This window comes from Anabrus simplex, chromosome 1 (assembly GCF_040414725.1).
Source record: "Anabrus simplex isolate iqAnaSimp1 chromosome 1, ASM4041472v1, whole genome shotgun sequence".
In the NCBI taxonomy this organism is placed as follows: domain Eukaryota; kingdom Metazoa; phylum Arthropoda; class Insecta; order Orthoptera; family Tettigoniidae; genus Anabrus; species Anabrus simplex.
The window spans coordinates 983677121-983694000 of NC_090265.1; the positions used below are offsets into that span (position 1 = coordinate 983677121).

Below are 16880 nucleotides of genomic sequence, written 5' to 3' on the forward strand. Positions count from 1 at the left end.
GGGAAAACAAAGGGCTGGGAATGGGAAGGAAGCGGCCGTGGCCTTAATTAAGGTACAGCCCCAGCATTTGCCTGGTGTGAAAATGGAAAACCACAGAAAACCCTCTTCAGGGCTGCCGACAGTGGGGTTCGAACCCACTATCTCCCGGATGCGAGATCACAGCTGCGCACCCCTAACCCCACGGCCAACTCGCCCGGTATAAATATTTCTAAGATCATTTGTTTTTCGTCTGCTTGATTACCTTGTAATTCGCGTTACCTTGGACTCATATATGTTTACCGATTCGTGAGATAAGTCCTAGTCCTCTTAAAACTTATATTTTCTGACTTTTACGTAACAATAAGATATCAGATCGCAATATGACATATTTAAGTAGTCAGATACCAGATAAATTGAGGTTTGGTGCTTACTATAGCTATTTTAATGAATTTACGAACTGTTTAATACCTACAACCGTACCTACGTCACTATTGCTCAGCTCTCTTAGACATGTCTGGAATTGCAATAGTTCTGTTATCAAAAGTAAAAGGAAATATAACGTTATCTACAGTTACGCCTCATTCAGATCGACACTACCTTCAATACCTATAATGTTTACCTCTGTGCGTTCAACAAAAAAGGCTGTTGAGTTTTCAGCCCGAGGGATGGTTTGATCGCCAACAGTTCGACCATCAACTCTAATAGACAGCCTAAGCGTCATTGAACAGGCGTACTGACGAAATGAGAAGTGATGTTTTCACGTTGCTTTCTGTCCTTAGCCAGAAGGTGCTATCATATATCAGTCTGCCAAGCTCCCTGAAAGGCACAGACCGAACGACCCTATGGGTGGTTCCTCTCATACCACTCATCACAAGGAATGGCGTTACTACGAGTAACATTTCTCATACCGGAGTCACTTCATATTCGTTTGCAATTATTCCACGTGTTCCTTTGCGTGAGAAGTTGACATGTTTTCTATTTGTTATCTATACTTCGAAACTAATTATATTGGCAGTCCTTTCACACAAGGTAATTGTCTTGTGATAAATGTATCACCTGGCTGACCAGTGGAATTCCACTTCTGTTGCTAGACAAACATACTATCGTAATGTTGAGATTGGGAGGCAAGACCGCCTAGTTTCACCGCTTCTAAAGTCTGCAACTCCGTAGCTGAGGTCATACGATTATTATTATTATTATTATTATTATTATTATTATTATTATTATTATTATTATTATTATTATTATTATTAAAACAATACATACATACATACATACATACATACATACATACATACATACATACATACATACATACATACATACATACATACATACTTCATTACAGACTGTTATGCCTTTCAGCGTTCAGTCCGCAAGCTTCTGTGAATCTACCAACCGCCGCCAAAATCATCTATTTGTAACTAGTTCTGTGGTCTCGTTTAGTTCTATACCTCTTAGCTTTAAATCGCTAGAAATGAGTATTATTATTATTATTATTATTATTATTATTATTATTATTATTATTATTATTATTATTATTATTATTATTATTATTATTATTATTATTATTATTATATCATTTAAAGTTTACGGTCATGTTCATTCAACTAGCTTCACGTGCTTTGTGTTGTGTTGTTATTATTATAACAGATCTAAGAACATAACTTTCTAAAATAAGCAGAAAAACTTTCGCAACTCACGCGAATTGTTTTTCAAGTGGGTCTATCAATCGTTAGCTTGCAAGTGGTGTTGTTTGAGTGTATCACAGGTGATAAGAGAACGAGGGTCATCTGAGGTTCTCAGATATAAGTCGGCAGAGCTAAGACTCATTGACAGTGTTATTGAACATGGGATCAACGGTGATTTTCTTGGCACTAGCGGCGTTCGTTGCAGTTGTCCATGGGCATGGCATGCTGATCGAGCCGCCCAACAGAGGATCTATGTGGCGCTTTGGGTTCTCAACTCCTAGAGATTTTAACGACAACGAGCAGTTTTGTGGAGGATATGGAGTATGTCTATATATGCAATATGTATTTAGTAAGAAGATTCATTTTAATGTATTTTAGTTTATTTGATAATATTCTTCGAGCATTTTTGAAACAATTCTATAGCTTAATGCAAGGAGACAAGCATTTAGAAACTTAACAGATGCAGGGCTGAAGTTACACAATAAGGTCCAGTTATGTTTTATCGACTTCGTTGTCTCTATTTAATTAATCTCCAGTGTTTTAAAATTTGCTTTACGTCGCACCGACACAGATAGGTCTTATGGCGATGATGGAATAGGAAAGGGATAGGAGTGGGAAGGAAGCGGCTGTGGTCTTAATTAAGGTACAGCCCCAGCATTTGACTGGTGTGAAAATGGGAAACCACGGAAAACTATCTTCAGGGCCACCAATAATGAGGTTCGAACCCACTATCTCCCGAATGCAAGCTCACAGCTGCGCGTCCTTAGCAGCACTGCCAACTCGCCCGGTACTTAATCTCTAATAAGACTCAGGTTATGGACAGAGAACACAGAGGCTGTATTTCTTCCTCATACCCGTTGTTTTCCTAGAACGTGATTAACGCAGCAGCTTATCAGCTGATCGAGATTCGAATCCTGTAGATCCAGGTTGGAATTTACAAAATCAATTGGCGTCAGGAATGTCATCTGGACTTAAACCACGAGCCAAAACCCCAAATGATCGAGGGTAGCTCCAGCGAACCTAGAAATACCTGGCATAAGCTCAAGAAATATGTTTACCCTTTATTTTAATTATTCATTCATGAGTTAAAGCAATTATTCCTGAACAGACGAGAGTTGAAGATAGTGGGTGTTCTTTGGGATTCCAGTCCGAGTTCTCCAATGTTCTTTGTCAGTCTGAGTCAGTATTCCGAATATCCTTTATATGATAAATAAGTATATCTATCCTGGAATTTGATTGATTCTTGGATTGACGGTTTTAGGAAGGGTTATTCCACTAAAGCTCAACTTGTAGGATTCCAGCAAGATATAGCAGATATCTTGGATTCTGGAGGTCAAATGGACTGTATCGCGATTGACCTGTCTAAAGCATTTGATAGGGTGGATCATGGGAGACTACTGGCAAAAATGAGTGCAATTGGACTAGACAAAAGAGTGACTGAATGGGTTGCTATATTTCTAGGAAATAGATCTCAGAGAATTAGAGTAGGCAAAGCTTTATCTGACCCTGTAATAATTAAGAGGGGAATTCCTCAAGGCAGTATTATCGGACCTTTATGTTTTCTTATATATATATAAATGATATGAGTAAAGGACTGGAATCGGAGGTAAGGCTTTATGCGGACGATGTTATTCTCTATAGAGTGATAAATAAGTTACAAGATTGTGAGCAACTGCAACGTGACCTCGAAAATGTTGTGAGATGGACAGCAGGCAATGGTATGTTGATAAACGGGGTTAAAAGTCAGGTTGTGAGTTTCACAAATAGGAAAAGTCCTCTCACTTTTAATTACTGCGTTGATGGAGTGAAAGTTCCTTTTGGGGATCATTGTAAGTATCTAGGTGTTAATATAAGGAAAGATCTTCATTGGGGTAATCACATAAATGAGATTGTAAATAAAGGGTACAGATCTCTGCACATGGTTATGAGGGTGTTTAGGGGTTGTAGTAAGGATGTAAAGGAGAGTGCATATAAGTCTCTGGTAAGACCCCAACTAGAGTATGGTTCCAGTGTATGGGACCCTCACCAGGATTACCTGATTCAAGAACTGGAAAAAATCCAAAGAAAAGCAGCTCGATTTGTTCTGGGTGATTTCCGACAAAAGAGTAGCGTTACAAAAATGTTGCAATGTTTGGGTTGGGAAGAACTGAGAGAAAGAAGAAGAGCTGCTCGACTAAGTGGTATGTTCCGAGCTGTCAGCGGAGAGATGGCGTGGAATGACATTAGTAGACGAATAAGTTTGAATGGCGTTTATAAAAGTAGGAAAGATCACAATATGAAGATGAAGTTGGAATTCAAGAGGACAAACTGGGGCAAATATTCATTTATAGTAAGGGGAGTTAGGGATTGGAATAACTTACCAAGGGAGATGTTCAATAAATTTCCAATTTCTTTGAAATCATTTAGGAAAAGGCTAGGAAAGCAACAGATAGGGAATCTGCCACCTGGGCGACTGCCCTAAATTCAGATCAGTATTGATTGATTGATTGATTGATTGACTATGGGGTTTAGAAGTAAGCATTCTCACACAAACAAGGTACTATATTCACATTGTTGTGCTTCTTTAAACAGCAATCACCACTACCGTCTAACCCCAGTAGATTTTCTTTTTCGTGTGATCAGACAAACTGTACTTTATACTACGTGACTCAAAAAGAAATTTGGTTACTTTTTAATGTGTTCATACCTTCATGATACGCATACATATTGAAATTTAAAAAGACACGCACTGAAAACAAATATTCTTCTTTGCAAAAAATTAACTGAAGTGAAAAACGTTCTATGAACACTCGGTACACGACTCCATTGCACAAGGAACCGTAAACGAAGTGGTCCCTGGTCATTCATCAAAAAGGCTACGTGGTAATTAAGCATCTTAATAAGGAGTATTGCCACTCATCTCACGAATAACAACTTTACAACGCCTTCTGCTTCTGACAAGGTGCTGCACGTTCGGTTGATGTAAACTTTCCCAGTTTTAGTAAAAGGCGTCTTCAAGGACTAGTGTTTGGGGTGGTGGATATCTTGCTCGGATGTGCTGCTCCAGGTGGTCCCAGACTTGTTCGATTGTATTCAAATCTGGACTTCTGGATGGCCACTCCATTCGTTGCACGTGGTGATCTTGCAGGAACCTCGGACGGTTTTGACATCATGTGCTGTGCTCTAGCATTATCATGCATGAATACTGCGTTTTCTTCAAGTTGCCTCACGTAAAAATTCATCTTGCCTACCTTGGCCCGCACGATCAGTCAAGACATGTAAATACTAAAATCCATACAGGCCAACCTTTACATACAATTTGAATCGAGGCATTCGTACCTTTCAACTGTTCTTAAGAGGGACATGTTATTGGCGTTGTCCAATCCCCATCCCCCTATCCATTCGTACAATGTAGTTGGGAACATCTAAAGACGTGACTAAATTTCAGTTTATTCCCACCACGAGTAGGAGATATGAGCTTTTGTGCAGTGCAAATTTTAGCGAGATGTTTTTCTGTTCTCAGCAGCATATTCAATTATATTTTGTCCAGAAACAGACATTTCAATAGAAAACAAATTTTCATCTTGTTTGTGAACAATAACGATCCTTCAAAACCTCTTTCACACTCATCTTCTCAACTCATTGACTAATAATAGAGACATACTCGACATCCTATTGAAAACAGAGTTGTTTTATGAGACTAATTTTAAGTTCAGCTCATCAATCTTGAGTCGTATGAACCACTCCAAATTTGAATGCTGTTATTCGATTTTTGATATGTGTGTAACAAACATTGTTATTCAAAATGCTCAACCTTTAGTTTCAGTCAGTGCATGGAACATGCCGAGATTATATAATGTGCTTCACACATAAAACCATTGTAACTTCAGAATATACAGTATATTCCAATTCTACTGAAAACTGAAAGAATCTGCATCGTTTGATACGCTTTGTATGTGACAAATTTCAGGTCGATACTTGCTACCGAACAAACAAAACCTTAGAATTACTGGGCATCATAAATTAGTTGCAAAATATTCCGGGAGAATAGAAATTCTACTTGTTTAGCAAGTTGAAATAATTCTTCTTGCCGTTCTGTTTTTTAAATTTCTTTTACTCTCATATAATCAACATCATCTCGCAAGGGATGAATCCTCTACCAACTTACGGTCGGTGTCTTGGATCTTACTATCTTATATGGGACATGGTGTAGAGGTAGCGTGCCTAGAGACTCTGCGGCCTCGGGTTCGATTTCTGACCAGTCCAGAGACTTTAATCCTAAACTGAGGGATAGAGTGGGATTCATTCTGCCTCGTGAGACCAGATGATGAGCTGACTAATGGAAGAGCAACGGACTCGGCTACGGATGCTAAGTTATACGATTGTGGAAGTCGTGACGCTGACCAAGTGACAATCTGCAGGCCATCTGGCTGGGAACCAGTCGCCTTGACGGGCCAAGGCCGTAATGACCTACATGTGCTACGGGCGTGTTTTGTTTTACATTTTGATATAGGACTTAAATCAGGGGTATGGTAACCCACATGGTTTCGCCCGTTATGATGAAACTGAGGCCTAATGAAATTGAGAATAAATGTGATTTACACACAGATGTGAATAAGATACGACAGTGGTCTATGAAATAAGTTGAAATTGGAGCGGAAATTATTTTCAGAAATGTCTGGCAGTAGCAACCCCAGTCTATGCGTAGGCCTACTTACCACATTGTCAGGCTTGAGTTAACCTGAATGGAACTCAGTAGTTCGTTTACGTTACAGCAAGCTATTTTTACATTTTTAATGACAACTGGGACGAAATTACAGCTCTAAATATTTTCTTCTTTCTTTCTTAATATGTTTACCCTCCAGGGTCGGTTTTCCTCTCGGACTCAGCGAGGGATCCCACCTCTAACGCCTCAAGGGCAGTGTCCTGGAGCTTCAGACTCTGGGTCGGGGGATACAACTGGGGAGGATGACCAGTGCTTCGCCCAGGCGGCCTCACCTGCTATGCTGAACAGGGGCCTTGCGGGGGGATTGGAAGATTGGATGGGACAGACAAGGAAGAGGGAGGGAATCGGCCTTGGCCTTAAGTTAGGTACCACCCCGGCATTTGCCTGGAGGAGAAGTGGGAAACCACGGAAAACCACTTCCAGGATGGCTGAGGTGGGAATCGAACCCACCTCTACTCAGTTGACCTCCCGAGGCTGAGTGGACCCCGTTCCAGCCCTCGTACCACTTTTCAAATTTTGTGGCAGAGCCGGGAATCGAACCCGGGTCTCCGGGGGTGGCAGCTAATCACACTTACCAGTACACCACTGAATATTTTCTGTAGTACTAATAGGGCAAGGCTCTACGCTTGAACGCTCCACGACATGACTGGAAAACAAGCCTGGTTCGAGATCGAGGATGCCATCCTTGTGCTGACACGGCTATTCTGAGGAAGATTTCCTTCTTTTTGCAGTCCTCTTAATAACACAGTTTACCAAAATAATTCTATAAACACTGGGCTCAGGAATTCAGATTATTGAACGCTGGCTTTCCGAGCTCAAGATGACGAGTTCGATCCTATCTCAGACCAGTGCCAGTCTTGTGTCGATAGATTTACCGGCAGAATAAACTTTTCGGCATTTCGACGTCTCTGTAAACCGTATAATTGAAGTGGAACGTAAAACCAATTACATTAATCAATTTTATAAGCACAAGCACACGGGAATAATGACCAAAATGTTTCAGTGTGAGGACACATGAAATAATATGCAGTTAATTGAAACAAGTCGTTCGAAGTCCGTATTTTCGCCAAACAGATCAAATAACGTCGATATATTGAACCCGAGTGACTTAGGCCCATAGTCAGTCATGATTTGATCGATGATATAATAAATGGTACATTTATTGAAATGCAGAAGTGTAGTTGAAAATATTTCGTTTAGGTAATGTCGAAATCAGAGCGAAGGAAGGACGACAGACTGGAGCCTGACGGATTAGCTCAACACGACAACTTTTAGCTACTTCACAGCAGGGAATATCATTAGTTGGCGGACAAGGAAATACAGAGTCCACAAATAAGTCTTGGTCAGAAAGAGGAAGGGGGAGAGTCATACAAAGGAAACTCACCACATGAGTAATACCTTGGGATATTTTTGGCAGGACGGAAATTCCGTGACCTCATGGAAAATTACAGCGGCTGAGTGTACGTTCGCTAGCCTAAGTTCGAGCAGGTGGAGATTTAAATCACGTGACCGCTTGCCGGCCAATAGTAAAAATTTGATGGGAGACTCAGGAATACCATCTTAAGGAATGATGGATGAGATATTTTCGTAACTACAAAAGTAATCAGTAATAAATTAATATGAGTACACGGATGAATGTAATGAATTTATTAGATGTCACGCATGGAAGAATAATCAATACTTATTGGCAAATTAATTAAATTGAAGGCTGGATTTCTTGGAAACCAGACAGCTTGAATGTCATTGGCTGGACGAAGACCACGTTGTCAGAGACGCTTACGAAGGCGCGAAATGTGAGGAGCTAAATCCACCCATATCTCCTAAATCTGTGATCACCAGGAGTTCATATTTAATCCAGCAGATATGCTAGCGGAGTGGATTAATTTGATGTAAATTTTAACTTCCAATTCGGAGTGCAAGTACCGATATTAAAAATCCACCCCCTCCCTCAAGGGTATGACGTCAATGAATCCGCGGGAAAAAGGCTTCATCCATATATACGGGGCAAGGGATCCTCGCAGCACACTTGTCTTGAATCGTTGGAGCTGAATTGTCGGTCGCCGTACACTTGAATTGAATATCGGGAGCTGAACTGTTGGTCGCCGCTAACTTAGAATTCTACGGTCGTACAGTCATTTAATGGCGCGAGCATCCGCCAGTGTTTGTAAAATGTGATCGCGCTCAAGCAACAGGAATTAGAAATAGTTAACGTAGGACAGTGTTTGTCATTTGTGAATATCAGTGATGTAAAGTAATTACACTGCAAGAGAGTAGTATAAATTTTATCACCATAAGTACGTGCATAATAGACTGTGTGACGAACAGTACTTTAAGGAAGTAGTAGCCTGTACTTTGCTATATCGAACCGATATTATGAACACGTCAAGAATGCCGTATAAATCGGGCGTATCGCGACGGGCGTAATAGTTGACACCTCGTCATACGTGTCCAGGTCCATTGTGCGGTAGTTGGACGAAGATTAAATAGTGTAAATATATTAAATTCTTGGGTCTAGGATAGAAATTTGTTGTATCCAAGTTAAAGTATACAGTGTTAACGTTGTAAATGGTGAAGGTTTGTGGTAATCAAGATATGAGTGTAAAATGGTAGTGTGCCAGGAAATCTTTTGTGAAACTACGCCATCAAGAATGGAGGAGTAAAACGCAGAGAGGGGCCGGATGGAGCCTCTCGTCTGCAAAGCTGTAATGGAATACCGATAACTAAGATGAGTACTAAACTGTAAATAATATTTGGGAAATGTTATCGTGATGGGAAAAATGGGAATAATTTGATTATACTTGGTTACCTTCTGTAACAAGATGGGTCGCTTAACGACCCCATCTTAAATTTGTAGCACGGACAGTAGTAAATCATAATAATGTAAATAATCGGGTCTTTTATGTATTCAGTTTGTTGGAGCTGTAAATTTGTATATATAGTGTAGTACGTTAAGTCATGCATGCATTCATCTTTTCTTTGTAGTCAATAATTTTCTTTACATTTGATTTTGGTTATGCTAGTTAAATAAGACCCGAGATGTGCTTTTATGTTTTGTCATTTTAACGAGCCATTTAATGACATGGAAGGAAAATCCAGCTTCGCCATACCAAGTGTGTTTTGTTGTAATTAATATGGTCATATTTTCAAAGTGAAGTTGTTAAATTTGTGAGATGCGATTAATATAATGATTTCCACGTAAATCATATCTGGAGTGATTAGTGCCAGAATAAATCGACTTTGTGAAAGGGGTTATGCGTTAAACATATTACGAGTGGACTACCGTATTACAGGCGAAATTATTATTTTTTTATATTAATAATAATAATAAATAAATAATATAACTATTTTTTTAAAGAAGATATTTTTTTAATATGATTCGGAGATAATAATAATTCATGTGATCAAGTGTTGAGTTTATTGGGAATCATCTAATGACGGGATGTCGTTTTAATTCGGAATTAAAGTGCGTGGTAATTTAATTTGGTCAATTAATAATATTGAAATGTAAATCGGTGCTAATAATCCGTACATGTTAATGAACGTGTGGTTTAAATTACGGTCCAATATTTTTTTTTACGTATAAATGTCGCGTTTTGAAGTTGCGATTTATTAGCCGGAAAACGTAGGGCTAATGTTACGAGACCATGATTGTCAAAATTTGGTAAATATAATTTCAAGATGTTACGATTATTTGTGGAGAATGAACTAAAGCGTAGATCAAAATGAGATAGAAAATGTGAAAGAATCTGCAGTCAGATAATAAAAGGTCGTACGATGTCAGAAATGAATAAATAAGTCAGTTGATAATTCTGTGAGAAATAAATGAATCAAGGAATATTGAGATAGAAAGGAAAATAAATTCCGTACGAGAGACACTTAGGATATTGAAATGAGTGTAAAATGTACGGGCAGTGTCACAGAGAAATACTGAGTTACGCAGCGGGTAGAATTCGAACCCGTGACAGCATGTACGAAATAAATAGACTGCACAGCTATTCGTTGAGATACAACGGATCTAAGGATAATGAGAGTTCAGATTCCACAGAAATGGTCGTATATTGTATTCATTGTAATGACGAGCGAGGACAATCATGATGTCGTGATAATAATAATAATAATAATAAATATTGCAGATAAAGGATTGGACCGCCTTAATTAATTGAGCGTTGATAAAGATGTTAAACGGGAATCTAAATGATAATATGCAACCGATAATAATAATAATAATAATAATAATGTAAGGACGATGTTAAATCATCGCGATCAGATTAATAATAATTGTCATAATAATAACTGTAATGATGTCGTTGGTTGATCAGTGAAATGTTTGTAATTGCGACCGATATCTTAATATATATATTTTGGCGGAAGTGACCGATTCATTAATAATAATAACCTCTTAAGTGACGTGAATAATCATAATAATAAGATCTGGAGTCACCTATTCATTAATAATAATAATAACCACGAGAGGGATATAATAATAATAACAGTAATAACCATTGGTGTTTGCATCCCGCATAATAATGATGATATTAATCAAACGTGACAGTGCCAGGAACCGTTGAATGATAATAATAATAATAATAATAATAATTTCGAGGATGATAATTTCATGAATATTGTGACGATGGTGAATTGAATTGTTTGGTGACAACATCCCTCTATTCGTATGTTTGAATAATGAGAATGTTAATATTAGAGTCATTTGTTTGCCTCGTTATTGTACGGTTTCCGTACGGGACGATGTGACTGTATACTTGGCGTGTTTGTTTACTTCGCTCGCGATGCGAGGGGGGCCACTGGCACGGTATTTCCCACCGCCTCTCGTTATCTCATCTGTGGCAGTAGTCTACTGAGGCTAACTGGTGACAATTCAGATCACATGTAAATAATATATAAATGCTGATTCAGTGGTATGGCACCAGCTGGATATCGTAAGATAGGAACTGTCCGTGGAATCCAGTTTTCGCAATTCACGAGAAACATTACCCAGTCCGAGTACCGGTCTCGGAAAAATGTATATAGCCGGAGTACATCATCTTAGTTAAATCGGGAAGCCGACCGTAACATGGGTTATGCTCGGGCTCCCGATAGAAGGAAGCTATATCTTTGAGTGACGGTTCGATTCAAATGGAATCGATCCGTGAATTATACCTCCAAAATGTCATTTTATTTCAGAAGCAACGCAGCAAGATATTGATACCACTTGCGGTATGGCAAGTGATTTATATATGTAACATGTGTGGAAATTCAAATGTTATTGCCAAGTGTATCAAAGTTTCATACGTCAAATGGCGTAATAAACCGCTCCTTCTGGCAAATTATTTCAAAGGAAACCACTCTCATAATCTTTTTATTGTAGTTAGATGATGCCCTTTTTAAAGTAATAGTCACTTCCTAGTCCTATCATGGAGTCCTTAAATTCACGTTACAATCGAGCCTTCCCCATTTTAATTTTAAGTTGCTCCGTTCATCCCCGTGTTCTATTATGCCGTTATATTTTTATTTGATGATTTAAATAATGAACCGACACCCCTGAGATAAATGCTAGTCTGGGACTCGGGAGGTGGACGGGTGCAAAAATGGCTGGCCCAAAGTGGGGCTTTAAGAACGGCAAAGTGTTGCTTTAAGAACGGCAAAGTGTTGCTTTAAGAACGGCAGAGAGGGCCTAACAAAACAAGGGAAGAACTACGAGTCATGTTGGTTGACGTCAGTAAAATGATGACCAATTGTAGGACATGTTACAGTTGGGCCAGAAGCAAAATTGCTTGCCCAACGTGTTGCTTGAAGAACGACAGAGAGACCAATATTATTGATAATCAATTGTAAAATTTTTATATTTTTTTTCCAAATTTTATATTTTTAATTTTTGATTTTATTAATTGATGACCGCATCACGGTCAAGTGTGTGTTCACTTGTAACGTAATATCATGCTAGAGTAAGGTTAGTTTTGAACGGAGCTAGATTTGACTAGTTATTAATATAATCCATTGCTAATCTCTTCAAGTTTGGCAATGATTCAAAATTCAATAAGCTCGAAGATTTGATGTTTTTCTTTTTCCCATATGAAATTTAATATTATTTTGGTAATTCAGGACTCCATTTAAATGTCATTGGACATGAGATGAATATTATAAACAGTTGTTTAGGAAGGCTTGAAATGGTAAAAATATTACTGAGCACCAGTTCAAGTTATTATTTAAAAAGAGGTTGAGATGGTATAAATTAAAATTAACGTATTTCAGGGCAGGAGATTTCCAACTTCATCGTTGTTTTTAATGTTGTTGTTGTTGTTATATTGGAGCGGTTTATTGTGAAATCTTAGGCGCAAGCCAGCATTCAAGTTGAATGACCTACGAATGTAAACAAGTTTTAAAGTCAAATTTTTTTTTGTTGAATGAAAGTTAGTGTAGGGGTATAATGTCATAGGATAGGGCCTAGACCCAATAGCGTATTCCTTCGTGTGCAGCAAGGTGAGAGGCCGATCGGCCCTTTTGCTTTCTCAAGAAAAGTTATAATGTCTGACGACGGTGGGGAGCAATCCCAGGACATAGTGGTAGAAGGACAGGGAGAGGTGAAAACTCTCACGTTAGAGGACTTGATGCAAGCATTGGCTGCAAGTATTGGTCCAATGGAACGAAGGTTAGATCAATTACAGACTAATAGTGTTTCGGTAGAGAATAAAGTTGATCAAATGCAGGCCGATAATGTTTCAGCTAAACATGAACTTGTTGACAAAATCGACCAAGTACAGGCCGCGAGTGTTTCACTAGAGAATAAAATAGACCAAGTACAGGCTGCGTGCGAAGTTAATAAATCAGAACTCAAGGCACAAATAGATGCAGTTCAGGCCGCGAGCGTAGCGATGGGACAGGAACTTAGGGACAAATTAACTCAAGTCCAGGAAGCATGTCACTTCGCGAAAGATGAATTAAAAGTGCACATGGATGCGTACATTACCATCGTTAATGAAAAGGTTGACCGCGTTAGAGATGAGGCTCAAATGGAACGCGCAGAAATTAAGGAAAAATTGAACGCTAGTGTCAAAGAACTCGCCGCTATGCGATTAACTGATAAACAAGACATAGAATCACACATAGAGGAAATTCGGGATGAGTGTAGGAAGGAGAATGACATCGTCCGGGGACAAGTAGAAGAAAAATGCGCGCAGATAGCTGGCACCTTGGACAAGCATGACAAGGGCATGAACGAGTTACGTGGGGAAGCCGCACGTACACTTGTCATCGTAGCAGGACTGAAAAACAAAGTCGAAGAACTAACTATAAATTTAGAAGACCGTAGCCAGAGAATAACCAAGTGCGAAGACGCAAACTTAGCGTTATTCCAGCGGACGGAAGATCTAATCGAACAGGGCCAATCATTTGCCGACACGGAAGTTCGCCTATTAGAACAATGCAAGGCGTATAATGGGCAAAATTCCGGCACAAAAGAAATGTCAAGTGGTAATCCCGACGGAATGGATGACATGCGAAAAGACTTGGAGATGTTGAAGGCTAGGTTGGAACCATCAGCGTCTAGCCAAGATTTTAACCTCCAATATCGCGAATACGAACCCCATGATAACCAGGGGATTCATAAGAAAGGAGGCCTATCCCATGCTGATACACACGGTTTCAAGTTTGAAAACAGAGATGGGTCGTCTACGTCATCAAATGCTATCCCGACATCGGTGGTACACGTCATTAAGATGTCTGATGACAAGCCACCAAAGTTCGATGCCCGTGGGCATATCACCCCGAAAGGTTTCATCCGGGAAATCGCCGGTTATATAAATGAGAATAAGATACCAGTAGAGCGACAACTGCGAACGGTCGAGAAATTCCTAGACGGAGCACCAGCTGTATGGTTCAGGGCTTTCTTGTATACCTTTGAAGATTTTGAAGGATTTCGGCGGGCTTTTCTCCAAAAGTTCTGGAGTATTCAGGAACAGCAGGAGTTAAGGCTGGAAGTCTACTCCAGACGATATTCAACATCTTCACCCACGAAATTCTCTGATTATTTTGTGGCACAATTTCACAAGCTACGAGAGCTTGATAATCCAATGAGCGAAACAGAATTGATTAGCGCCATTGGAAAACAATTGCCATTCGAGGTCCAACGAATGATGATAGCGTCAAATGTCCAGACAGCTGTCGATGCGGAGGCTTTATTACGTCAATTAGACCTCACAACGCATCATTCGATCCCAAGACAAATTAGGAGCAGGGACCAACAGGTGAACAACATCGAACGGACAATCGAACCGAAGACCACTAGTACGAAGAACCAGGGAACTAGTACTGATCCGGAACCTCGTCGAGCATATAATACGGAGTGGAAGCCGCGACAATGGACGAGACCAAGGAATTTTGCGGAAGGCAACCGGCAAACCAACCAAGGGAACTTTCGAGCCGACAGGGGATACCGTGGATTCCAGAGAAGTAATTATAGGCCGTATCCAGCTAGGAATCAAGGGAACCCGAGATATTACCAGGGAGGATCTCGTCAGGAGAAGGATGACAGATACCAAGAGTCTAGGCGGTATATAGAAGAGCTGAACAAGAGAAAATGGAAGGAGGCGATCCATGATCGAGGCCGCGATGAGGAAGCAACAGGAGCAGAGAGCTTGCAATTCCAAAGAGCAAGGAAAGGGGGCAGCGACTTGAACCCGAATGCACCGACGTTCGATTCGGGACAAGGAAACAAAGAGATGTGACTGGAAGCAGAGGATGAACGAGAGGAAGCAGATGACGAGCCGGAAGAAGATGATGTCGAAGAAGATGATGAAGAAGATGACGGAAGGGAAGAAGAAGTCCAAGTAATCCATACACCAATTGAAGCAAGGCCATGTCCAGAATGTGGAGAGATAGACAGCGACGTGCAGGAATTTGTCAATACGATCCATCAAATCGAAAGACAGAACGAGGAGTTAAGGTTCAGGAACCAGATGTTGAGAGACGAAATCAATAGCCGTCGCAGAACAGAGGATCCGATGTCAAATCATGATAGTGATGATATGGACACATCATAAAAAAAATCTCATGATACTCACTAGATTTTTTTTACCTGGGCAAGAGGAAGATGAACCCGAGTGACTTAGGCCCATAGTCAGTCATGATTTGATCGATAATATAATAAATGGTACATTTATTGAAATGCAGAAGTGTAGTTGAAAATATTTCGTTTAGGTAATGTCGAAATCAGAGCGAAGGAAGGACGACAGACTGGAGCCTGACGGATTAGCTCAACACGACAACTTTTAGCTACTTCACAGCAGGGAATATCATTAGTTGGCGGACAAGGAAATACAGAGTCCACAAATAAGTCTTGGTCAGAAAGAGGAAGGGGGAGAGTCATACAAAGGAAACTCACCACATGAGTAATACCTTGGGATATTTTAGGCAGGACGGAAATTCCGTGACCTCATGGAAAATTACAGCGGCTGAGTGTACGTTCGCTAGCCTAAGTTCGAGCAGGTGGAGATTTAAATCACGTGACCGCTTGCCGGCCAATAGTAAAAATTTGATGGGAGACTCAGGAATACCATCTTAAGCAATGATGGATGAGATATTTTCGTAACTACAAAAGTAATCAGTAATAAATTAATATGAGTACACGGATGAATGTAATGAATTTATTAGATGTCACGCATGGAAGAATAATCAATACTTATTGGCAAATTAATTAAATTGAAGGCTGGATTTCTTGGAAACCAGACAGCTTGAATGTCATTGGCTGGACGAAGACCACGTTGTCAGAGACGCTTACGAAGGCGCGAAATGTGAGGAGCTAAATCCACCCATATCTCCTAAATCTGTGATCACCAGGAGTTCATATTTAATCCAGCAGATATGCTAGCGGAGTGGATTAATTTGATGTAAATTTTAACTTCCAATTCGGAGTGCAAGTACCGATATTAAAAATCCACCCCCTCCCTCAAGGGTATGACGTCAATGAATCCGCGGGAAAAAGGCTCATCCATATATACGGGGCAAGGGATCCTCGCAGCACACTTGTCTTGAATCGTTGGAGCTGAATTGTCGGTCGCCGTACACTTGAATTGAATATCGGGAGCTGAACTGTTGGTCGCCGCTAACTTAGAATTCTACGGTCGTACAGTCATTTAATGGCGCGAGCATCCGCCAGTGTTTGTAAAATGTGATCGCGCTCAAGCAACAGGAATTAGAAATAGTTAACGTAGGACAGTGTTTGTCATTTGTGAATATCAGTGATGTAAAGTAATTACACTGCAAGAGAGTAGTATAAATTTTATCACCATAAGTACGTGCATAATAGACTGTGTGACGAACAGTACTTTAAGGAAGTAGTAGCCTGTACTTTGCTATATCGAACCGATATTATGAACACGTCAAGAATGCCGTATAAATCGGGCGTATCGCGACGGGCGTAATAGTTGACACCTCGTCGTACGTGTCCAGGTCCATTGTGCGGTAGTTGGACGAAGATTAAATAGTGTAAATATATTAAATTCTTGGGTCTA

The 16880-nt window shown here is 40.0% G+C and overlaps 1 protein-coding gene across 1 annotated transcript in view; it reads left to right on the plus strand.

Annotated features, from left to right (window-relative positions):
• Positions 1-1830: 1830 nt before the first annotated feature.
• The window catches only part of LOC136875393 (uncharacterized), a 46875-nt gene continuing 31825 nt past the window's right edge, over positions 1831-16880 (plus strand). Inside the window, exon 1 of the mRNA XM_067148944.2 lies at positions 1831-1991. Within this exon, the coding sequence (XP_067005045.2) occupies positions 1893-1991 (99 nt within the window). The 5' untranslated portion in view covers positions 1831-1892. The remainder of the gene's footprint in view (positions 1992-16880) is intronic.